Raw genomic sequence first — 25,254 nt, 5'->3', positions numbered from 1 at the left:
GATGACCTCAGAGACCTAGGGAAACCTGCCCTCTTACTACTATTTGACCTATCCGCGGCCTTCGACCCGGTCGATCATGACACACACTGCCATCATCTCTCAACTGCAGGCAACTTCTCTCCCAACGCCACAGCTTGGATCTCCTCCTTCCTTAGCGGTAGAGTAATTAAGGTTTTCTCAGACCAGGCCTGCGCCCAACCACAACTAATCAAATGTGGAGTTCCTCAAGGGTCCTGCATTTCTCCCACATTGTACAACCTCTTCACAAGGTCCCTATTTAACTACCTAGACTCCATGGGCATCACGTACACCAATTAAGCTGAGGACACACAGATCCTCATTCCCCTCTCGGGTGATTATGAAGCAGACCAAACAACCCTCAACACCATCCAATTCTGGATGGCAGAAAACTGGCTCCGTTTGAACAGTGAAAAGACAGAACTCCTTATCGGCTCACCGGGCACAATCAGAAAGTTGGGCTCTCAATACAACGCCTTTCTCATCGACAACATCCCCATTCCCACATCTCAGTCAGTCAAAACTCTGGGAATATACCTGGACTCGAACCTCACCATAACCAGACAGGTTAATGCAATATCAGCATTCTTACCACTCAAAACTCATCACAGCCGTCAGACCGTTCCGAACGCAACAAAACTCCCTCACCATCGCCAGAACAATCATTGGATCTCGCCTCGATTATTGTAACGCGTGCCTTCTAGGCACATCAGGAAACTACAAACAGTGCAAAACAATGCCCTCAGAGCAGCAACATGCGTCTCCAGACGAGAGCATATCTCATGCACAAGGAAATCAGTCCACTGGCTTCCCGTTAAGGAACGTATCCTCTTTAAATCTATGGCACTGACCCATAAATGCCTCCATGATACGGCACCACAGTACCTCTCTCGGAGATTCTCTGCATCCCCCTCGAACAGACCCACTCGTTCCAGTTACTCCAACCGCCCGCCATCCGCAAAAGCCTCAAAGCCTGGGCAGGCGGCTCAAGCTTCCTGGTGCCAGCAGCCACCAACTGGAACCTACTCCCCTCTCCACCCCCCCCCCCACAATCAGAAGCATTGAATCCCACACTGCCTTCAGAAAAGTAATCAAAACTAAACTGTTTGTATAACCTCAACCAGGATCTCACTGTTAGACATTTGCTACCTGTAACCATGGCATTGCCTTTAACCGTTTGTACCTCAGAGTAGGCACTTGCTACCTGTAACACAAGCAGTGCCGCCTACTTCTTGTAACTACGTCACTTTCTTGAAACAGCGCTGCAATGCCTCCAGCCTGCTAGGGGCTTTACAAATATATAAAAAAAATAAACTCTTAGGAACACACATGCACAACCACGGGAGGTGGCAACAGGCTCAACATTAAGCAATACAACAACTCAACATTAAGCATCTCTTACCTCCTCACCAGGCTCACCTTAAGCGAACAGGTTGTGCAGCACTGCTTGGCCGACCCTGGACTCCTCCCTGGAATCCCGATCGACGCAGTAGAATCTTGTGAAGCTGTGCGGCAACCTCCACGTAGCAGCCCTGCAGATGTCCAGCAGGGGCACACCAGACAGGAACGCCGTGGTAGCAGCGATCGCTCTGGTCGAATGGGCTCTCGGACGGCCGGGCAGCGGTCGGTTTGCCAACCGGTGACAGTGCATGATGTAGCCGGAGAGCCATCTGGAAAAGGAAGCCTTCGAGAGAGCCTTTCCTTGATTCACAGGTCCAAAGGTCACAAACAGCTGTGATGTCTTCCGAAAAGATAGGGCCTGGATCTCTCCCACTCGTCGTGCGGAGGTGATGGCCACGAGAAATGTCTTCCAAGACAGGAACTTCAACGGCGCCGAATGCATAGGCTCGAATGGGCCCCCCCCCCCCATGAGCCTGGTCAGCACCACGTTGAGCTCCCACGCAAGGGCAGGGGCCTTCACCGGCAGGAACTATCGATATAGTCCCTTCATAAATTCCTTCACCAGGCGATGAGACCACAAGTACGCCCGTCCTGTAGTTCTGGTGTATCGGGAGATGGCAGCCAGATGTATCTTGATGGAGGCACGAGCCAGTCCAGCTTTGGCCAGCGACAGTAGGTACGGCAATACTTGAGGGGCCGTAATCCGCAGAGGGTTAATCTTCTGTGCACGGCACGAGACAGAACCTCTTCCACTTATGTCCATAGCACTTGAAAGTTGAGGACGCCCTGGCTTTTGCAAGAACCTCTCTGCAGTCAGCCGGGATATCGTATCCTCCAAACTCTAGCGCTGCAGGGGCCAAGCCTGCAAGTTCAGCGACTCCGGGTCGTGATGAAGAATGGCGCCTCCTTCTTTGGAGAGAAGATCTGCGTCCGTTGCCAGCTTGATAGGTGGGGACGTTGACAAGTCCAGAAGGTCCGGGAACAAGATCTGTCTTGGCCACGCCGGTGCGACGAGGATCATCCTGCACCTGGACCTCTTGAGCTGGTTGATGAGACAGAGCAGCAACGGCAAAGGAGGGAACGCGTACAGGAACAGGCCATCCCAAGGGAACGAGAAAGCATCGCCCATGCTCCTCGGTTGTGCGAACCTGCTGGTGAACCTCTGGTACTTTGAGTTTGTTGCCGTCGCGAACAGGTCGATCTGGGGTTTGCCCCATCGTTGAAAGAGCCGATCCACCTGGTCCTGGCGTAGTTCCCACTCGTGGCACGAGCGCAGCTCCCTACTGAGTGAGTCGGCGATGGTGTTTTTATTCCTGCCAAATGGAAGGGAACGAGAAACATCCCATGGGCGACGGCCCAGTGCCACAGATCCTGGGCCTCCTTGGATAGGGCTGTGGATCTGGTGCCTCCCTGCTTCCGGATGTAGAACATCGTGGTGGTGTTGGAGTGAAGATCCTCACCACTTTGTCTTTGAGGGACGGAAGGAACGATTTGAGCGCCCAGAACACGGCTCGTAGCTCCAAGATGTTGATGTGGAGAGACCTCTCCTCCGGGAGCCAGAGGCCCCTTGCGTGGAGATCTCCGGTGTGGGCCCCCCATCCCTCCAGGGAGGCATCTGTCGTTACCGTCTCCTGATACGCCAGGGCCTGAAAGTCCGTGCCTGCCATGAGGTGCGCACGGGTACCCCACCATAGAATCACCCGACGGAACTCCTCGTCGAGCGGGATCCCGTCTTCGAAGCTGCCCGCCGCTTGAATCCAGCGGGCGTCGAGGAACTCCTGTAGCGGATGCATCCGAAGTCTGCAAAGGGGCACAAGGTAGATGCATGAGGACATCATCCCGAGGAGGGACTTGATGGACCTCCCTCCGACCACATCCGTGGCTAACAGGCGCTGCACCTTACCGAAAATGGCCCTCGTCCTTTCTTCCGATGGAGATGCCAGCTGCTTCACTGTATCGAGCTTCGCTCCCAGAAACCGTGCCACCTGCGATGGGACCAGATAGGATTTGGGGTAGTTGATGGTGAATCCCAGCTCCGTGAGCAGGCGGACTGTCCTCGCTGTGTGTTTGACGGCGAGTTCTCTTGACCTTGCACGGATTAGCCAGTCGTCCAGGTAGGGGTAGACGTGGATCCCTTGCAGGCACAGCCGCGCCGCCACAGGTGCGAGGCACTTGGTGAACACCCTGGGTGCCAACTTTAATCCGAATGGCAGGGCTCTGAATTGGTAGTGACGCCCCTGGACTATGAATCTGAGGAACTTTGTGTCCTAGAATGGGGATGTGGAAGTAAGCATCCTCCAGGTACATTGACGATAGGAAGTCGCACTCCTCCAGCTGTCCCAGCACGTGCTGGAGGGTGACCATCGATTCTCCTCCCTTCTCACCTTTTACTCCCCCTCACGCTCTCTTCGTTCTGCTGACCATTTCCTCCTCACTGTACCTCCTTCCCCTTGTGCTCCCTCCCGGTTCCGCTCCTTCCAACTCCTTGCTCCTCTTCACTGGAACTCACTCCCTCTCTCAATCCGCTCTTCCACCACCCTTCCTTCATTTCGCACGTCCCTTAAATCCCTTCTCCTCCACTTTCCTCCTTGAAGACCTCCCTATTCTCTCTGCTTCCCCCCTCTCTCTCTTCTAACTCCTCTATCCACACTCCCTTTTCATTCTCCCACCTTTCTATTCTTCACTTGTTCTATCCTTTTCTGTTCCCCCTCACCAATCCTACTCCCTCTCCACTTCCCCTCCCCCCCAGTTAATTGCTTTTTGCACTGTTTTGCTGTCGAATGATTCATTATGTAATTTTGCTCCCAATGTTCGTTTATTGTTGTTCAATGTATGAGTTGTTACATTGTACAGCGCCTTGGTGGAAAGCAGTCTATAAATAAACAAATCAATCAATCCTGAATTTCTGTGCCTTGATGTACCTGTTCAACCGACGCAGGTCCAGGATGGGGCACCAACCGCCTGTCTTCTTTCTGACGAGGAAGTATCTTGTGTATACTCCGGAGCCCCGGAGTCTCTTGGGGACGAGCTCCATGGCACCCTTCTTGAGCATCGCCCTTACCTCCAACAGCAGTTAAGGGACGTGATTCTCCTTCCTGGCCATGGGAGGAATGCGAGGACACTTCTTTTGAAATTCCAGAGTGTGTCCGCGGGCCAGGGTGTCCAGCACCCAACCGTCGGTGGAGATGGACTCCCACACGCTGACGAATTTCGTCAGCTGGCCTCCCAACGGGGTGCTTCAGTGTGGGCCGAACGCTACGGCCGGGTCAGTCCTGCTTGGAAGAGGCCTTGCCGCCTTGGCCTCCTTGCTTGCCGCAGCCTCTGTAGGCCTCCTGGGACGAGGAGTGGGCCGCCTGGCGGTAAGTAGAAGAGCCGCTGCTGGATCCCTTGGAGGCTCCCGTCTGCCTCCAGAGTTCCGAAAGGGCCGCCGTTGCTGAAGGACTCCTAGGGCACGGGCTGTTTTCGTGTCTGCCTTGATGGCCTGGAGGGACTCATCCACCGTCTTTCCAAACAGGTTGTTGCCGTCGAACGGCATGTCCAACACTCTGGTCTGGACGTCCTGGCAAAAGTCTGTCACCTTGAGCCATCCTCGTAGTCAGACGCAAACCCAGTTGGCGAAACCCAGTATCGGCAATGTCCATTGCCACCGTTATGGCGTGATCCGACGCCACCTCTCCTTTCTGCAGAATCTGTAGGGCCTCCGCCCTCTTGTCATCCGGTAGGAAGTCTAGCAGAACCAAAGCTCCCTGTCGTAACGGGCCACAATCGCTAAGGCATTGGCTGCCTTAATCGTCGTCGCCGACGAGATGACTCGTCGTCCCATGGAGTCCAACTTCTTGCCCTCGCTGTCCGGCGGGGAAGTGGAAGTTGAAGCCGCCGCACCCACTACTTTCTTCTTGGCCGCTGCCGAGATGACAGAATCCGGCATGGGCTGGGCCCTGAGGCACAAGGGGGCGGCATTGGGGACCCGGTACTACTTCTCGTACCTGTCCCTCTTGGCGGGTGTCGTGGAAGGGTTCTTGAGGATAGCCAGCTCCTCGTCCCAGATGTCGAGCAACGGCACAGCGAGGACCGTCTTTCTCTTGGCCTCTCGACGTTGGTAAAGAAAACTTTCCTTCTTCTGTTCCTCAGGGCAGAGCTCGGATGCCCTGGCTATCATGGCATGAAAAGAGCCAATTTCGTCGGGCGGAGAGGCCCGAGGGGGGAGGGGGGGGGTGATGACGGCATGTCCTTTGTGTCATCGCCGCCATTGTCAGTCGCCGTATCCTCCCGAGGGTCTGGAGAAGGTGATGAGGGGTCCACAGGCCTCGCGGGAACAAAGGGCGGAGCGGGGTGGACTCTCCTCCGCTTGTTCGGAGGGCTTTCCAACGGGCCTGGTTCTGGATCCTCCGTCGGGGTCCGTGGTAACCTCGTCCTTATCTCAGTACATAAGCATTGGATCGCCAACAAAATGGCCGCCGAACTATCCTGGGGCTCGGGTAATGGCTGCGACGGACGGGATGGCTGCTCCACTGGGCCCTCGTCATCGCTATCTTCAATCACATCAGCGGGAACCGCCCCCTAGGATCGAACCTTCTCGAACCTCTCGTTGAGGCCTATGAACCTCTCGTTGAAGCCTTTCACGGCTTCCACTGGATCCTCCTCGGAGGCTGAATCCGAGTCTGTAATGGCCACCTCCCCCCCCCTTCTTTTTCCGCCGGGGTCTTCACGGGGGTCTTAACGATGGTCTGGAAAGAGGATTCCCTCTGCGGAGGCAGGGAAACTCTGGGCCCCGAGGTCACCTCCACTGGCTTAGCCTCTGCCAGCTTTGCCAGAGTTGCTGCGACAACCTCGATAGAGGCCCTCACCACCTTAGGTGCGTCCTGGGCCTTCGCTTTGGGGGGAGGGTCATCGCCTCGCTCCCCGTCGGCTCCCTTCGAGATCGACCGGGGCCTCTCCAGAAGCTTACCCGGGTTCTCGGACTTCCTCTTCCCCGAACCAGAGGGCTGGCTCGTGGTTGATCGTGCCGGGGAAGTCGCGCCCTGCCTGGCAGCCGAGGAGCCCAACCTTTCGGCGCTCCCGGTGCCCGCGGACTGGCGGTGCTTGGCCTTCTGTTGGGCTGCCGTCGCCGGGGCGCCCTCACAGGACTTAGAAGACCGCTCAGACTTTTTTTTCACCTTCTCACCGGCTGTGCCCTTCTCCAGCCAGGCGGCGAGGCGGGAACGACGATCTTGCTTGGTCCGTTCCGACGGGTTCTTGCAGAACGCACAGTCCTTCTCCACGTGCGTCTTGTCCTCATGAAGGCAGTAGAGACATCTCGAACGCTCGTCCTCCTTGAAAACATTTTGCAATCTGCATCCTGGGCAGCTCCTGAACAGCTTGGATCCGGGCGTCGAGCTTCCCTTGTTCTGGGCCATGTCCGTTGAGGTAGGCCACAGATCTTCTGGAATCCTCCAAGAAGCGTAACTCGATGAAAACTTCGCCCTTGAGGGGCGTAGAAGAATTCCGAAACAGGTCCCCGTTATCGGAAGTAGAAACGGTGGAGCTTGAGGCTCGAATAACCGAAAAAATGAGAAAAATCTCCTGAAAAAGCAGGAAAATGCAGTAAAAACTCGAGAGCTAACACACATGGACTCCCAACACTTGAACTTGCGGTAAAAATCTGAGGATGGCTGCCAGGGGAGGGGCTTAGGTAGAGGGCAGTCATTGGCTGGGGGCAGTATGACGCAGAGACCAGTGATTGGTTATTACTACGAAAGACAGATCAGAAACGAAACTGATACTGATTTCTTCTTTACCGAGGATTCCCGGCCTGACGACTGGGAATATTCATGAGCAAGTGAATCTATGCCAGACCCCATGCTGGAGAACAGCTCTCACTTTTGGTTGACACTGGTCACAAACAGATCCACTTGAGGGGTTCCCCAAAGGGTGAAAATCTCTTGAAGGACTTACTGCGCTAGTTCCCACTCGTGGGAGACTGCTCTGCCTGCTCAGAGCATCCGCCGCCATGTTCTTCTCTCCGGCTAGATTAACTGCAGACAGATTCCTTCTTGAATTGCCCAGAACCAGAGCTGCATTGCCTCTCTGCATAGTGGTAATGACCCTACTCCTCCTCTCTTGTTGTGATAATAAATAGCCACTGTGTTGTCCGTCATTATCAGGACATTCTTTCTGTGTACAGAGGGCAGGAAGGCATTCAGCACTAGTCTGATTGCCCTCAGCTCCAAAAGATTGATGTGTAGTTTGTACTTCGGTAGAGACCAACGACCACTGATTGTCAGATCATTGGTAAGGGCTCCCAACCCCGTGAGTGAGGCATCCGTCACTACTGTTATCTCCGGCCATGGTTTCCAAAAAGGTTCTCCCTTTAGAATATTGTTCTTGCAGGCCCACTTCAGGAGGTCCTGTGTTACTATGCTCGAACCTGAAGGTCTGATATCTTGCCTGAGAATTGGGACCATTGAGTCCCGAGAGCCCACTGCAGAGGTCTCATTCTCAGACGAGCCTCTGGCACCAGAAAAATGCAGGATGCCATGAGGCCAGGCAACCTAAATGAAAATCGAAGGCCGGAAGATATTGGGCACTCTGAAATGTGTTGACCATCTGCAGAAGGTGATGAGCCCTCAACTAGGGCAGCGAGGCTTTTCCCGAGGAGGCATCTAGGACTGAGATGGCATCATGTTTGACTTCTTGTAAATGAGGGAGAAGCCCATTTTGTGGAGAAAGTGGCAAGTCATGCTGAGATGTTCCAGGGTCTGTTCGGGAGAACGAACCTTGATCAGCCAATCATCCAGGTAGGGCGTAGACGTGAATCCACGCCTCTCCCTCGACTCGCTGCAACAACCGCCATCAACTTGGTGAAACACTCGGGGTGGAGGTTAGCCCGAATGGCAGAACTCTAAATTAATAATGAGAACCGCCAATTGCGAACCTCAGGTACCATCTGTGCTTGTGATGGATCGGCACATGAAAGTAAGCATCCTGAAGGTCCAATGACACCATCCAGTCTTGGAGTTGGAGGGTATGAAGGGTCGGAGAAAGGCTAACCATCTTGAACTTGTCCTTCCTAAGGAACTTGTTCAAGTTTCATAAGTCCAAGATAGGTCTCAATCCTCCGTCCTTTTTGGGGTTTAGAAAATACGCAAAGTACCAACCCCTGTTACTCTTCGCCGCAGGTACTGATTCTATTGCACCTTTCTCTAGCATGGTCAAAATGTACTGCATAAGGAGCGGATCTGGAACTTTTTAGGATCGGTTTCCCTGTGGATGATCCCGAGGCCTTTTTTAGAAAAGGAAGGCAGTACCCTGGGCTACAGTTTCCAGCGCCCAAGCATCTGAAGTAATGCCCGCCATTCTTTCAGATGCTGTGAGAGCCTGCCCCCCACTGGGGTCTTGTGGATTAAGTCCTCCAAGAGGTTTCAATGCGGTTGAAGCAGTGGCAGAGGGTAAAGCTGCAGCTGCTTGGGCTGATTTAGTACCTTTCACTTGTCCACCATGAGCGAATCTTCATTGTCCTCTATGACTGGCTTGTCCGTTCCCTCTTCCAACTGAGGAGTAGTAACGAAAAGACTTACCCCTCCAAGATGATGCACCGGAGTAGGAAAGCTGAGGCGGTTTAATGGTAGTATTAAGATTTAGCTGTCCTTTTGAGGTCTTTAGCTTTTCCAGACATTCATCAGCCTTGCTACCAAACAGTCTTGAGCCGTCAAAAGGCATATTGAGTAATCTAGATTGCATTTCCTCAACCACGCAAATCTGCATAGCACGGTACTAGTCGCCATGGGTCTACTAATACTATCTGCAGTATCCAGACCTGAAAGGAGGCACTCGCACATAGCTTCCTGGCTATCATCAAGGATGGAAAGGAGGCAGTCTTAGTCTTCCCCTTCGGGGATGTGGGCAGCCGCCATTGCAGCGCAATCCCACAGGATGAATAAACATTTAGATAAGGCACAAGATGGATTTGACGATTTTAAAGCCATCCTACCGGCAGTAACTACTTTCCACGCACAAGCGTCCACCGTTTTATCATCCCTGTCTGTAGGAATGGTAAAGTAAGCAGATTGTTTTGTGAACATGGCAGCCTGGATTACCAAACTCTCTGGAGTTGGATGCTTGGTTAAATAATCTGGGTCACTGCTGAATGGCCTATATTTTTTTGGGAAAGTTCTTATTAACTGCAGAATTAGAATCTGCTGTTTCCCTATTTGATGTAACCCTTTTTTATAAAGCAAAACGGAAGGATAAAATAGGATATCTGTGTGGACCTTGGTCTAATATGTCCGTTAAGTCATCTTGATGAAAAAGAGGAGCAAGTCTACTCCACCCCAAAAATTCCACTATTTTGCTCATCAATTGTATGTATGATCCATCAGCGTGATCTGCAGGATCTGGCGTCCCAAATTCCAGCTCAGGAGATCTATCTACAACAATGGCTGATTGTAGATTTGCATGCAGGTCTTTGAGCCTAGATGCCTCTGAAATAAATTCATCTGGCACATTTGGGGTGCAATATTGAAGGCCAAAAGGCGCTGGATCATCGTCAGATGGTTCATGTTCTTCATAAAAGTTATAGAAATCTTGTTGTGGCAGAGGTTTATAAAATTTCTCTCGTGCTGCTTTGAATGGGTCTGAAAAAGTCTTTGGCATAGGCTTCGAGGCCAATGGTGTCCAATTCTTCGACTTAGGTGCCGATGGCTTTGATATGGGTGTCAAAGGTTCCGACGTCTGGGGCGCCGATGGAACTGATTTTTCTATAGTCAAAGTTGTCTTCGACAAAGCCCTCGAAGGGCTGGACTCTCAACTTGTCTAGGTCCTCAACACTTTCATTCTTTCGAGGCCTCGAAGGCTCTCAATGATCGTGAGGATTGCGTCCCGGACTTGAGGGTGCCCAGTGTTTTGCCTTAGACTTCCCTTTGTCTTTTTTCAGACTGACCGGGACATTGTCTTTCTTCTGTTCTTTCGAGGTAGTAAGGGCCTCTCTCTCTCGATTTTCAACATTCCCCTCCGAAACTCTTACCATTTTGCTGGGGAGTCGAACTTGGTTGGACATGTGATTCTCTCGGGTGAGGCGTCACTCGAGGTAGGAGACAACCTAGGACGTCTTTTCTTCGACTTCTTGGAGTAAGATGGAGAATCATGCAAACAACTTCTCATTCAAGATTTCTTTGATCTTTTTCGAAGAGGAGAATCTCTTGAGTCATCAGAAGTACGTTTGTTTGGAACCAAAGGGGATTTAGGAATTCTACACACCGCCAATTTACCTCTACGCTCTATCAGAGCCTGGTCAGTCATCGCCTGACAAGAATTACACTCCTTCGTATGATGCTCCGCACCAAGGCAAACGACGTGGTGGGCGTCGGTGATGAATATCTTTGGCCCACAATCCTGACATTTCTGAAAACCAGCCTTGGGTGTCGATTGAGTCGACGGTGAAGACATGACAATTTCTTAAAAGAACCACAGTGTGCCGTAATTTCTCAAAACGAAAGCGGTTTCAGAAAAACAGAACTGAAGCCAACGGGCGCTGCACATGCAACATATACTGCGGATGATGGGGACGATCGGACAGAGGCCCTCAAGGACATCGAGTCATCGACGCTACAGCACAGCGCCCTCTGTCAAGAAATGTGTTTTCTGAAGCAGCTGAAGCTGGAAGGATATTTATCGAAAGATGAGGAATACGTGGGAGGACACAATCCATTCAAAATACAGTTTTAAAGTGAAACTTTTCTTTTACCGAGGATTCCCAGCCGGACGAAGGGGAATATTCATGAGCATGCAAATCCATGACAGACCCCATGCTGGAGAACCATACCTCTATCCCACCACAAACCGCACACAACACCAACCATAAAACCAAACAAGACACAATCATACCTCAACACCACATGGCGGCTACCAAATGAAAACGCACCAACACTCAGTGACCGGTTTGTCTGAACTGAAGCTAACAGCACATAAAAAGCTCTCTTGCTTCTCCCCCTCTCAATCAAACAAACGCCCCACCCCAGCCCTCCTTCCATTGCAAATCCACCAGAGTGCCAATAGAACATGCAAGTGGCAAGAGTGTGTGGTACAATACAGTCATGCTGATTGCAGTATGAAGGCGATAACATCCACAATGGATAAACAACATTTCATCATTATCACATATCTGACCACAAGTTTTCTCCTAAGCATATTCCGCATGGAGTCACCGTCAAACTATGCAATTTAACACGTTTTCTTTGAACACTGTTTCGTTAACCGTTTACTATCTAGAAACAGAGATGCACAGCACGATGATGAAAGCACAACACGTAGACTCATTTGTATGAAGTAAAACTTACAACAGAGTTTTTCAATTTTTCAGGAAGTGGGTCTTTCACTTCTGATAGTGGATCCTCTGGATTTTTCTCCTCTGTGCTGGTAAAGATCTTTGAATGTACTAAAGAACTTGGATAAATGTAAGAAAATCATTTTCAATGGAGTACCTGCACTAGCTGGCAAAAATAATCAGAGACCTGAACAAATCAACAATGTCATTCTGTTGAAACAATCCAAAACATTAAAAGTGCAACCAGACATCAATAGATTCGGTGCCATAGCAGCAGTCACTCATCTGGTCAATAAAAGGAGAAGGCAGCGGCATACTGACTGCTTTGCACATCATTGTCTATAGACAAAGATGCATAACCCAATATAGAGTAAGACAAAGTTACTTACCTGTAACACTGGTTTCAGAGTTTGAAATCAGCTAAAGGTCTACATTGCTTACATACTGCTGCCTTCTTGTGGCTGTGTACGTACTAGCTATTAACACAGTTTCAAACTGGCGTCAGCTATGATGCTTCCAGTTTCCGCTGTAGTTCAGTACTGCGTCAAGTTCCTGCCCAAGCCGCACAGCAATTTACCTCATCCAATTCAGTATCCACTCTGCCTCAAGTCTTACGGACGTGATGTATAATCAACATCAAAATGAACTCTCAAAATGTGCAATTATCCATAGTTCAGCTGTCAAAAGATACCAATTTTTACAACAATCTAGTTTGAAATATTCAACGCAATGCAAGGTTAATTTATATATTTATTTTTTTAAAACACTCCTGATGGAGCGGATTGTCAAAGTGGAAACTGCCAACAGACTATTTTAATCATTGCCCCGATTGTAAAACTAGGGGAAATGTAAAATTAACTGTTTTCATCTCCCCTTTTCCCATTTACCTCACCTATGCCAACTTCACACCTTTATCAATTGTCACCAGCCCAGCTTTACAGGAATCAGATCAGGTGAGACCGTTACACAGGACCATTCTTGCAAAAGGATCTGGTCTTGTGGGAGTTGGGATCAGCCATGCTTGCTTGATGAGCTCGTCCCCTGTAGATATGTGCCTGTTAGGTATGATTTTCTTATTAATGATAAATCTTCCTGACCTGTGTCAACCCTAGAACTTTTTGCTGGACTGGTAGATTATTTTTCGTTATACCTGTGAGTGGGAACCTTTTTCCACACACAATCTTTTATGGGTGTCATTTGTAAGACTCTTCATATTATCTTTTAAAAGTTATCCTCTTTGACAACTTTTTGGCAATAAGTGCCTATTGTTGCTGGGTTGCACTAGGGGATCCCCTTTTAAATTCTGGCTAACCTTGTGAGAACTACAGTTGCCAAGGGTAGAAAGGATCTTTGGATCCCTTTTACATTTTATTAGGTGAGACCAGCATCCCCCACCTTATGTGGAGTGTTGGGGAGATAGTGTATCCCCATTCTCATTTTAAATGAGAGATGTATGTTACAAGGACAAACTTGCCTTTAATGGCTGGTGGCAGTGAACCTTTTTATTAATTCAGTGCACCTTTACTGCAGGCTGTATCCACAGCCCTTGTAAAGGCACTGATGGGTGCTTTTACCAAAATGGCCCCAGTCTTCTTTTCTCACCATTTTAGTGTTTGTCCTTTCTAGTTCCTTCCCCTGACATCCAGGGTGTGAAATTCCTTTGTGTGATTTTTATCTTCGGCGGGAGACCTCGTTCATGCCCGCCCAGGCTCCAGTGGGTCGGTGAAGAAAGGCAGCGTAGGGGGTCCAAAACTCTGCAGCCCTTTATCTACCAGCCTGACTGAGAATCCAGTTCAAACTGGAAGGCTGGCTGTCCTGGCCCCCCCACCCCTCCCATCCCAGGTTTCAATGTTGCATTGCTGTTTGATTGGCTGGGTTCCTGCAAAAAAGTCTGATCCTGGAAGCTGAAGAGGTAATCGACCACTGCAACCAAAAACAAGGAGTAAGATTAAGAAACTGCAGCCGAGACGATTTCCAGCGATTGGCGAGCCTGCTGTAGCGTTTCCTTCCAATCGCCCTGGGGACTCTGAAAACATCAACCCAGAACCTGGTTAGACCCAGTAGACTCGAGACCACCTGTATTCTGAGCCATCTCATGTTATGCTGCAATCTTGCGGACTGTAATACCCTCCACCCACCCCACCCTCACCCAATACCCTGGGACCTCTAGGCATTTGGCAGTGCATGGTCTTCCGAATTACGAATCTCAAGACTTCGTGGTCATCCTGCTGGATTTCCAAAGGCACGATACCAGTCCAAAAAAGTCCCCTCATCCGAGTACTGGACCTTGCAAACGACAAGAATCCGAGCAGTGATATTACGTCTTCTTCTGAGCTCCTGAAAAGGCACCAAATCCAGAGCCCCATCCAGCCATGAGGAAACTCGTCTTCTTGACAAAGGAATCAATCGACCAGGTTTTTGGTTGCAGATCCTAAAGTCTTCCCTGCTGCAACTCTTCTGTGCTGAGACACTGTTGGCTGGGCTATTTTATGTGATTTCTATATAGCTTTGGGGTGTTTTCTGTGATTGGGAGGCCTCTAATCCAGTTCATCCAGGCCCACTGCAGAATACTCCAAGGGTGTCTTCTCTTAAGGCCCTGGGGTCTCAACTAACTTTAAAGTGAAATACTTGTTTGAACAGTCTTCCTCTGGAGCTCCGACTTTGCCTGCAACTGAACCCCATCACCCTGCCTACATCTGGCACCTAGACCACTAGGGTCCCTCTACTGCCTCTGAGTGAACTCATGCTATAGAATAAGGGAAGGACTGGATAAGAAAAGGGTTCTGCCTTGAAAAGAACAAGTGTTCAAAAGTTACTTACTTGTAAAAGAAGTTGGTTAACTAACTCAGAGTGAACAGTTAGTTACAAAAGTTCTTACTTGCCTTGAATGTGTGTTGCATTATTCACAAAAGTATAAAGGTAGGGGTGCTGTTGAGAAGCCAGGAAGAGGGCTGCTTGAGCTGGGAGCTCCAGTCACACAATCCTTTTGCCAAATAGAAACCCTGTTTTATTTCCTAGATAACAGCGTTAAAAGGACTTCACATGTGGTGGATGGATTGAGGAGCCTGAGGCTCTAACCCTGTACGAATCCCCTCTCTGGGGACGGTGTGGTGCGTCGCCGAAGACTGAGCCAGCAGGGTGAGGGGCAAAGCCCGAGCAACGTATCGGAGAGAACCAGCAGCCCGGGTCCTACACTTCCCAGGCGGGAACTATCCGGAACGCTCAGCATGGAAAACAACGTACTTGGCGGAAACCTGATATTCAGCCCGACATTCTGTTTTCTTCGCCTTGAGGCTGGACTGCAATGCGCAACCTGCAAGTGTTTTGCATCCCCGACCCCTCCTAAAAGTTGATGGCCTCTACCCCGCTGCGTGTAGCCGCCATTATACACACTTCGATAGCCCAGCACCATCGTTAAACAGCTTTGACAATAAACCATTACTTGGCGACCAAAAACAGCTGCAGGTGGTACGTTTTATACTGGATTTTACTGCGGTTTATCACCCAACAGCCCCATTGACGCCCCAGCAGCTTGGAACCACCTGAGCTGTTTGTGCGGCCTCCTGTGTGAAGCCGAGCTTGCTGGCAGACGCTTGCAGCACACACAGGCGAAACATATTAATCACGGTGCTCACCCTTCTCATTTCCTACACGAATGGAGCAGGAATAAGATTTTGTGACAACAATATCGTTACCCACATGATGAGGCATGACAGGCCACATACAGGAGACCCACATTGAAAACCAGCGTGTCCCATATTGTGTCTCTCGCGTGCTGCTAGACAGTCTGGCCCTAAGACTTGCGACAGCTATAACCCCCAGAGCTACCACTGCGATACATGTGCTAATGCTGATGTGACCGCAGTGATTCTCCTCTGCTCCTTCACTGCTCACACAGGCATAGACTAAATCATTCACTACGATTGTCCAACAACCTATCCACAGCCAGCAACAAGCAGTTGTCCTTCCAGCGTTGAGGCCTGACTCCACATTTACCCCCCCCCCCCACCTAACCACCTGTAGTGATCAAGATACTTAAGCAGCTAAGAAAGCAATCCCACGTTTACAGTCAACTGCAGCATCACCTCTCCTATCCCATTACCCTTCCCAACAGTCCATTGATCCGGCCAAACGAGTATACTCCTAAGGCACCTCCCACTCCAACGTCACAAGAGGGCAATGTTAAGACGGAATGTATGCAGTACCCTTCGGCTGCACTACAACAATCCGGACCTCCTGGCAATAGGAACCCAACCTTTGGTAGAAGTCTGTACTACACAGGTTGGTAGCGTGTTCAGCAGCCAGGCTGATCTCAAGAGGGGTCAATGTGAGCTGTAGGAGAGTTACACAGATTCACAGTGACAAGTATTCAAATAAATTCCTACACGCAAGGTTTCTTGATTAAACAATTATTAATTTAACAGTCAGAGTAAGCCTTCTTCAGAAGGGGGCAATATAAAGCAACACACAAATATACTTCAAAATACACACTTAGTTTTCTAAATCAGTAAATACCCTTTTGGGATGGCCCACAGACACTACCTACCCCCTCAGGTGACTTCAATAGTTAGGGTGCTGGGGACATTAATATATCACTGTTGAATTTAGAATATTCGAGAGGAGTGTCAAAGAAGAGAGGTTTCAGAACAAGGCAAGTAGTCACACATTTATTCTTAAGCAGGTAAGTACTTTCAAAATAATCCCCTAATGCAAAGCCAGTTAAACCCTTCCTGGAAAGACAATACATAAGCAGAGGAGAGAAGAGTCATTCAGGGAGCCAGCCAAGCCAGCCAATGTTAAGATAGCAAAAGTCAAGGTGAACTGAAGCACTTCTTGCAGGTGAGTATAAAGTCTTGCACAATGTTTTAGAATGTTTTAGAAGTCTTTGTAGAATAGAAGAAATCAAAGGAGGGCCACAAGCTTATTAGGCTTGTGAATTAAATAAGCTGTTAGCAACTCTTCAGATGCAACCAAGACAAGTCTCCAACAAAGACAAGTGAGGTTACACGACAAGAGGTAAGATTTTTTAGACTGTACAGCACCTTTAGGTTGAAGAAAAGTGCAGCAGATGATTCCTGTGCAGCTCTGCAGAACCTGGTGTTCCTGGGCCTCAGTCATGGGTACAAGAGGGAGGACATCTGGGGACTCCAGCACAACACAATGGGATGGTCACTGACCGCAACCAGCAATCTTCAAACAAGTGGCACTTCGCTGTTTCAGTTCCTCGCGTCTACCGCAAATAGCAAACACTGCGGTTTCCCGGCTGCCGAAAAGGGCTTTCCTTGCATCTGGGGTCCAGCACCCTGTTGAGTTGGCTCAGGCTTGGTCAGTCCTACTTTTTGGGAGTCCAGAGGATCTTCCTGGAGATCTTGGCCAGCTTAAAAGCAACACACGATCTGGTGTTCCTCTCCCTGGCTATTCGGTTCCAGCAGCAACTGCAGTATAATTTCAACCATCTCCGAGAGGATGTTCAGGTGGCTTACTTTGGAGTTGATTGGTCCCACCAAATCAAGGGGAGAAGTCGTCCTTACAGGGCTTCTCTAGTTGAAATTGGATTTTCAGCACAGCAGCAGGGCTTCACCGGGCAAACCAACAGTTCTAGAGTTGCAGCAGGCGTCCTGTTCAAGTTCTTCGGATTCCTTCGTCCAGTGGTCGACTCTGCCATCCAAGCCAAAAAGCCTCACCTTTTATTCAGGTTTCTCCCATTCATTCCACCCTAGCTGACAGTCACCCAGCAGGGTGGCTGTCCTTGGTGGACAGCCAGCCGGCCAATCACCTTTGGGTGCATTCCTGTAACCAATGGGATTAAGCACAGGGAGTTTCGGGCACCTCCCTCACTTCCTGCCGCCGCCAGACACCCTGGAGCCAGAGGAGGGCTTCACTCGTGAATCCCCCCAAAGACAAAACAAATAAAGGGACCAAACCTGGTTTGGCGCGCAGAGTAAATCTCAAGAAGGACCTTTCCACAAAGAAATGGTGAAAAAAGAAGGCCGGGGCCATTTACTTTACTGCAGCTGCAAACACAGCCTGCAGTAAATGCACACCACAGTAGTTCAAAGTAAACCACTGCCACCAGCCATTCATCGAGGAAAGGGTAACATAAAATTTTTACAGGCAAAACTAGACAAAGGAGATACCAAGTAACCCCTCCAGCACCCTATTGTAAGATAGGGTGTGCTAGGTCTAGAAAGTTACAATGTAAGTAAAGTCAATTTCATTTCACTGCTCTTGTAAACAGTACTTTATCCAAGAGAAGGTATTTAAACCTTTAGAAAATCTAAAAGACTTCCCTGTGCCACTGCACTGAAGGTGCTGTGTGACACAATGTAAAATATGATGCCTATGGAGTTTGTCAGACTCCACAACCAAAAGAAACAGAGTTAAAAATCACATGAAAATACGAGAGTGGGGAAAAAGGGTCTCACTCTCTCCAGGTTAAAAATTCAAGTCCTCAAAAGTCCTCAAGGTTGCTGGGGGGTCTCTAAGGTAGAGAGGAATTGGCTCATTTCTGAGAATGCCCCGTAACATGTGTAACTCTTAATTAAGCCAGTCTTACAGTTAAGATTCGTCACCGCTCTGTTCCCAGAAAAATGAAAATGCATACAGTAAGCACAGGCAAAGGAATTCTGATCGTGGCATTTTGTAGTGCAAGTTATTCTGATGCACTTATCATTCTTAAACAATTTGAAAGGTATGCTCTTCTGACCCTTGAATTACTTCATTAACTGGGCACATTAACTCTTATTTGCATGTTTTCTGGCACATTTCTTTTAGTTTCCATTACTACATCTGCAAAGACGGTATCCTTTCTGATTTTTTCTTTTGCCAGCCACGTCAGGCAAGATATGCAATATTTGTTTTTTGGCAAACACAGTGCTAGGTAGAATTTCATTTCTGCTGGACGATTGGATTTCTGGACTGATTCCCTGAGTGGAAAGCTTTTTACACCCTCTTTTACTCTGACAGTGGGAACACTATCTCTTTTTGATACTTTCCATTGGAGTTATGCATTCCTCCATACACACAGCACTTTGTGTTACTGCGGAGCTACTTGAGCTTCACATTTTAATTTTACCTGGGTTCACAAATGTTACCAGTACAGGGGCACACTTTTGTCCCTCCTGTATTTTATATTGTGAGATTAGCACACCCCACCTCATGTGGAGTGCTGAGGGGAAGCTGTCTCCCATCCATCACTGTTTTAGAATATTTTAGCTACTGTTACAAGTTCATCCGACAGGCTGGTGGCAGTGTACCTTAATGCACAACATTTTGTGGACTTTGGAGTTCCGGCATGGAACACACTAGGGTAGAGTCCCCATTGCCTAAAATGGTGGCTTTATTTTTTTAAGCCCTGTTCATGACGACTTGTTCTTACTTGAGCCTTCTTCCAACTATCTGGGTGCGGGCAGTCTTGGAAAGCCCACCAAGGCTCTCTGAGTGCCTGAAAGTTTGCTATCAAAATTAGAGAATGTTTGTAATTTTGGTTCTCTGTGCGATCAAATTGTGTGTGAAATAGGTTATACTATTAAAATTCTTAAAGATTACTCCAAATAGGGTTAAAAGTTGTTTGATGCATTATGATTGGTGTATCTTAATTAATGAATTTCATAGCTGTGAAAGCATAATCCATCGTTGCCACGAACATAAGGCCTTAGGCCTTCTTGATGTGCACACTGGAGAGCATTTCCTTGTCCAAAAGCCAGAGACTATTTCATTAGATTTTGAAGATATCTTTATAGAACTTGTGAAGTCTGGAAACGCTTTAAAGATGAGAAAGTAGATAGCATAACATTGTCGCTTTAGTCATGATTTAGATGCCATTGAACATTTTGAACATTAGATAATCCACTGCAGCAAATTGATTTCCAATCGACAGATGTTCTTTGCTACATTTGTAGGAAAAATAAAATTGTTTGCATAGTTTTGGGAAATGAGGTTTGAGTAGGATTAATAGGCAATTATGCACTGCCGTAGTTGGTTTTAAAAATCTGTTAGAACTGAATGAAATCGACAAATGAAATGATTGTTAATGATGAATTGAATCGCTTATTGAATTCTGTATTTTGATACTATATTTTATGTTTCTTTTCTTTACTATTGTTAAGGTTGAAAAGTATGTTTAGCCAATAAACAAATATGAATACAACAATACAATCAAATACCTGGAATCACTTTTGCTAACGATAGATACAATTAAACTTAATATTGATTTTATATTAAAACAAATTGATGAAGTAACCTCTTAATGGTCTCCCCATTTCCTCTCTTAGTGGGGTAACCTAGCGTACATCAAAATGATGTTAGTCTGCATAGTCATTTATCCTTTATCTATGCTTCCTGTATCTTTACCTTCTTTTTTCATACAGTCTTCTTACACATTTTTTATAGAATAATAAAGTTCACAGAATTGCTTTGAGTGGAAACTTTGAAAAAAAACAAAAAGGTGTGGAGTTCCCCAAATTTCATAATTATAAATCTTTTGCTCTGCTGCAACTATTAGAATGTTTACATTTCCTACTTATGTCCTCATGGCCCAATTTCAAAACATCTTTACTTTATTTCTTTAAAACCATAATTTTTGTTGTTAATCATTCCCATGAGTCAGGTGATCTAGAAAATACCTTTCAATGGAATTACAAACATTCTCATTAATAATCGTCCTATATCTAAAATGTGTTTTAATAAAGGGCTTGGTTCTATCAAAAAGATATTTGAATCAAATACCCCAATTCCTTTTTCCACTTCTAAGGTCCACATATGCTATTGTCAACACTGATTTAAGCCTTTGCCATAAAATAACAATATTAAAAAAAGATGACATCTTAACACCAAAATTCCCTCTATATTCTTCCAATCGGCAGCACACGCTATGTACGAAAGCTGCATCATTGTAAACTTGAGTTTTACTTGAAAGTGTGATTAAGGCCCGATAGTATATTTTTATACTTCTGTGTATTGCTCTAATACTTGACTGTATCCGTTACCTGTCCTTACACACCAGCACCCGAATCTCCCGAAGTCTGACTTACTTCCATGCCTATTTTAACATTTGGGATTTTGGCTAGACTAATTGTCTATAACCAATTTTACAAACTAGGTTGGCCTCCCAGAACCCTCCACAGGGCTGGTATTAAAAATCTATCCTAACACTAATCTAGAAACGTTCAGTTAGCCGTCATTTTTTACCTTGATTGAACTGCACTAGATCACAATTTACTGGGATAACATTATTTTTAAGGTTTATGGACATGGATGTTAGGGAGAATTCTCAAAATGTGCCAATTCCTCTCTACCTTAGAGACCCCCAGCTCTTTTGCTGAACTTTGAGACGCTGAACTTTTTTATTGTTTGTTTTCTGTGTTTATTTCTTTTGGTTATGGAGTTTTAAATAACTCCATCGGCATCCATCTTTTCATGTGTGTTACACAGCACCCTTAGTGCAGTGACACAGGGTTATCTTTTTAAACTGCCCAAAGGTGTAAATATCTTCTCTGGGATAAACTACTGTTTCCCAGAGAATGTAAGGTTAAATTGACTTTACTAGTCTTTGTAAATTCCTAGACCCAGCACACATCTTCCTATAGAGTCCGGGCTACCTAGTATCCCTTGTGTCTAGAAACTCATGTAGCAGTCAGATGCTACCCTTTTCTATCGAAATGGCTGGTGGCAGTGGTTTTACAACAAACTACCATGATGTTTCTCGACCGCGAACACCGGTAGCTAAAAACCGCTGGAGCCATGTTTTTCAAGATGCCGCCCTAAGCCCCTTTGTTTAAACGGGTCCCGGTCTTCTTTCACCATTTCTTTTTGGAAAGGTCCTTCTAGTGTTCGTCTCTGCATGCCAAACCAGGTCTGGTCCCTTTGTTTCTATGCCTTTGGTGGGCTTTAGGACTGAAGACCGCCTCTGGCGTCTTAGTGTCTGGGTGGGCAGGAAGTGAGGGAGGTACCGGAAACACCCTGTGCTTAGTCACCTAGGAGACCCAAATGCACTCTGGCATGATTGGCTGGCTGACTGTCCGGCAAGGACAGCCACCCTGCTGGGTGAGTGGCAGCAAGGCTGGAATGAATGGGAGAAAACTGTTTAAAAGATGAGTCTCGGACTGGAAAGCATTGTCAACCACTGGAACGAAAGAACCGAAGACTAGCTGGAAGTGGGCGGCTGCTGCAACTCCTGGACCGTTGGTGTGCCCGGTGAAACCCTGCTGCAGGTCCGAATTGCCACATTCATCTCGACAGAGAAGCCCCTTCAAGGACGACTTCTTCCTTTGAGTTGGTGGGACCAATAAACTTGTAAACCACCTGGATACCATTCTCGGAGATGGTTAGGATTAACCAGGAGGAAAGACACCAGCTTATGTGCTTGAATTACAGCTAATGGAACTGAAGTGACTCCATTTTGTCAGCGTTTTCCAACGATCCCGTGCAGTGCAGGAGTTCCGACGTCCTCCCTCTTGTCCCCACGACTGAGGCTCAAGAACAGTTCTGCAGGAACTGCCAAGAACCAACTTCTTCAGCTGCCTCTTTTGTTTCATACTAAAGGTATTGTGCTAACCCGATTGAGAGTACGCCCCTCTCGCTGTGAAAGTTGGTGAAACTTTCCCAATTTACAGGCATAATCAGATTGTGACCCAACATATGATTCTTTTTCGTACAAACTACTTCTGAGAACTTTTGCAAAGGCTTTACAGTTTACTTCAAGAACTGCTCTTTCCTTTCCAAGACACTAGTCCATTGACTTTGGCCTAGACCTATTGAATTGAATCGAGTCCTCTAGTGAACTAAAACTATTTGCACTGCCCAGAAAAGTATTTGTGATCTATTCTGCTAACTTGTGCCTTTTTACTCCCATTGAAATGCCATTTTGCTCCTATTTCAGGGGAGCCTAATTTGTTCAGAAACTTATTGGATTGATATTGAAGAGCGTTTGTGTATAATATTAAATTGCCTCCTTCTAGTGAATGTTTTCTAAATGATTGTGTAATAAATTAATAAGTTTTATCAAGAAACCTTGAGTGTAAGTTTCTAGTTGAACCACTGCGATTGTAAGACCCCTGTGTAACCTCTTGTACTGCTCACATTCCCTCTTGAGATAAGCCTGGCTGCTCAGCTCACTACCACAAAACTGTGTAGTACAGACTTATACCAAAGGTTGGTTTTGCTTACACCTGTAGTCCTAATTTATGTGGTGGTCCAAGAGGGTGCTGCATGCAATTCTGCCTAACAATGGATCCATATCGCATTTCGACCACATCGTAAAAACAGTTAATGTGTCGAGCTACAAGATTTGCCTTCGCCTTGATGCCAGGAGTCGGACTAAACACACACTCTGATTTGCTGCATCTTATCCTTGAAAAACCTATTAAACATACTGCATCCCCTTCTTTAGTTGATGCCCTCCTGTGTGTCAGGCAGTGCCAAGGATAAAGTCAGTAACACAAGGAATGTCTCAAACAAGTGTGCACCTAATCCCACATTTGATTAGCACTTTAAGCAGGATTCCTTCCGTTTATAAACTCTGTAATAAGGTGTTCCTACCAATCCAATCAATCTCAGAAGAACTAATGGCAGAGTTTGCCAAGCTGGGACTCAAACCTATGTCTGCAGGCTGCACACATATATGAGGGGAGTGCTTAATGTACAAAGCTTTGCTATCTGCATAAACAGTCCAACTAGGATTCAAAATTGTAGTTCATTCTGGCACCACCACCAATAAACTGATGTGGCAGGATTGCCTTGCTACTATACATTCCAGTATTCACACCTACACTTCAGGCCTTAGATCCTCCACTCTGTCTTAGCCCACAGACTCCTGCTGATCCCGGTTCTTCTGGCCTGCCCACAGCCCACCTTAACCCTGCCAGGTCCAGATCGAGTGTCACGTTACAAGACACATCAGTGACCATCCCCAGTGTATCTCCATAAACTGGCAAGAGTATCACCTTATAAGGAATCTAAGAGTTTATGCCAAAGCTGTTTACTGTTTGACACAATGTACCCTGCATGTCAATGCAAAGCTTCAGAAGAACTAGCTGCTTTTTGCTATTACAAAAAGTCTACAAAAGTCCTGGAAAGTACCACCTACCATTAGGAAACTAAGACCATATTAGTGATAATGCTTATGCCATACTATATATGATAAGCTCTGACCCAACACGGGCAGAGCGTTCCGCCTGACAACGGATACTAACTTGTCATTTTATGTTGCATTTGCTGTACTCTGCAATAAGAAACCTTGATTCGTCCATCAGCTTGTGGTGTCCCGTGTCTTCATTGCTGCGGGGTCCCTTTTGGACAGACCCCCTTGATGGTCCATCTGGAGAATTCCTGATCAGATGCTGCTGTGACTCCTTCCTTCCTGCAGACCACCGAAGACGTTGCCAAACCAGGGGCCCAGTGATTGAGAAGGTAAAATGCTTTTTAAGATAAAGCAGCATGCAGGTTACATTGAAAATGCCATCTGCTGGTGGGGCGTGACTTGGTCTGCAGCACACTGGGTGAGTCAGTACAGATGAGAAACTGTAGCATTATATCTACCTGCTGATGGGTAAATCAAACTGCTTTCATTTCTTTATCTGCACTGTCCCCATGCCATTTTGTTTCTACATTTGCAGTAACTACTTGTCATTGTGCGTTTGTTCATGTATGTCTGGATCTAGTGCTATCCCTCTCAGCGTGTATTTTGTATTGTAATGCACGTCCCCATCGATTGCATTATAGCGTATGTTATGTTGGTTTAGGTGTATGCTTCAATGTCATTAGCTGCAGCCATCGTCTTCATTGTTATCATAGTAATTTGAATGATCAGTGTCGTCTCCTGGATTCAGTGCAGCAAATGCACTCTGCAAGGCTGCCCAAACCTATTTTAGGCACACAGGCTTTCCCTGTGGGTCGATGGATAACAGTGCCCCTTTGAAGAGATCATTATGATGCCGAGTGCACGTTCAATGTTTAACAGATCATTTTATAGACAGGCCTTAGAGTGTAGTAATATTACCAGGCACAACATTTTGCAAGTAAATTACCCATACACTAGCGCCTACAGAGCGCCGAGAGGCGCCTTCCACTGTAGTGATCAGTGCTTTCAAGCTACGCACAGTGCACAGTTACTTCCCTTCTCTGCTCTGCATGGCCCTTCAGAGCAGGGCGTTGGCCACTTCCCTTTTTCCACGCGGCAGCTACATCTATAGATGCCAGCACCTGCTCCCCTTCCTTTTATTTTCAGCGAGCACAGGGTCAGCTTTACACGTAATACACTGTAAAATGGTCTAACGGACAACCACTGAAACAAGTTCCTTAATGATTTTGTGTACTGTGCTGCAGCTGTGTATTTATTTTTGGCGTTGTATGGAAAGCGCTGCAGCAATTTGTGTTATTTGGTACTCTGCTGCATCCCTGTGTCCTTGCTTGCCATTACATGTACTGTATCAGGTCTATTTGTGTCACTTCGTACATTGCCACCAATGGGCCCCCACGAGGGGACCAAGGTGCTTCCTTTAGTTCAGCAGGGAAGAGACATGCTTATGCCCCGAGCC

At 47.4% G+C, this 25,254-nt stretch overlaps 1 protein-coding gene across 5 annotated transcripts in view; it reads right to left on the bottom strand.

Moving 5' to 3' along the window:
* PCNX1 (pecanex 1) overlaps positions 1-25,254 on the bottom strand; it is a 1,666,514-nt gene that overhangs the window by 787,456 nt on the left and 853,804 nt on the right. For all 5 annotated transcript variants that reach the window (XM_069638600.1, XM_069638595.1, XM_069638598.1 and 2 more), the window contains exon 18: positions 11,733-11,838. In XM_069638600.1, coding sequence (XP_069494701.1) covers positions 11,733-11,838 — 106 coding nt within the window. The remainder of the gene's footprint in view (positions 1-11,732; positions 11,839-25,254) is intronic.

Source organism: Ambystoma mexicanum, chromosome 14 (assembly GCF_040938575.1).
Source record: "Ambystoma mexicanum isolate Mex_15411 chromosome 14, UKY_AmexF1_1, whole genome shotgun sequence".
Taxonomy (NCBI): domain Eukaryota; kingdom Metazoa; phylum Chordata; class Amphibia; order Caudata; family Ambystomatidae; genus Ambystoma; species Ambystoma mexicanum.
The sequence above is the reverse complement of the archived record's forward strand: the minus strand, read 5'-3'. Positions and strand labels throughout refer to the sequence as shown.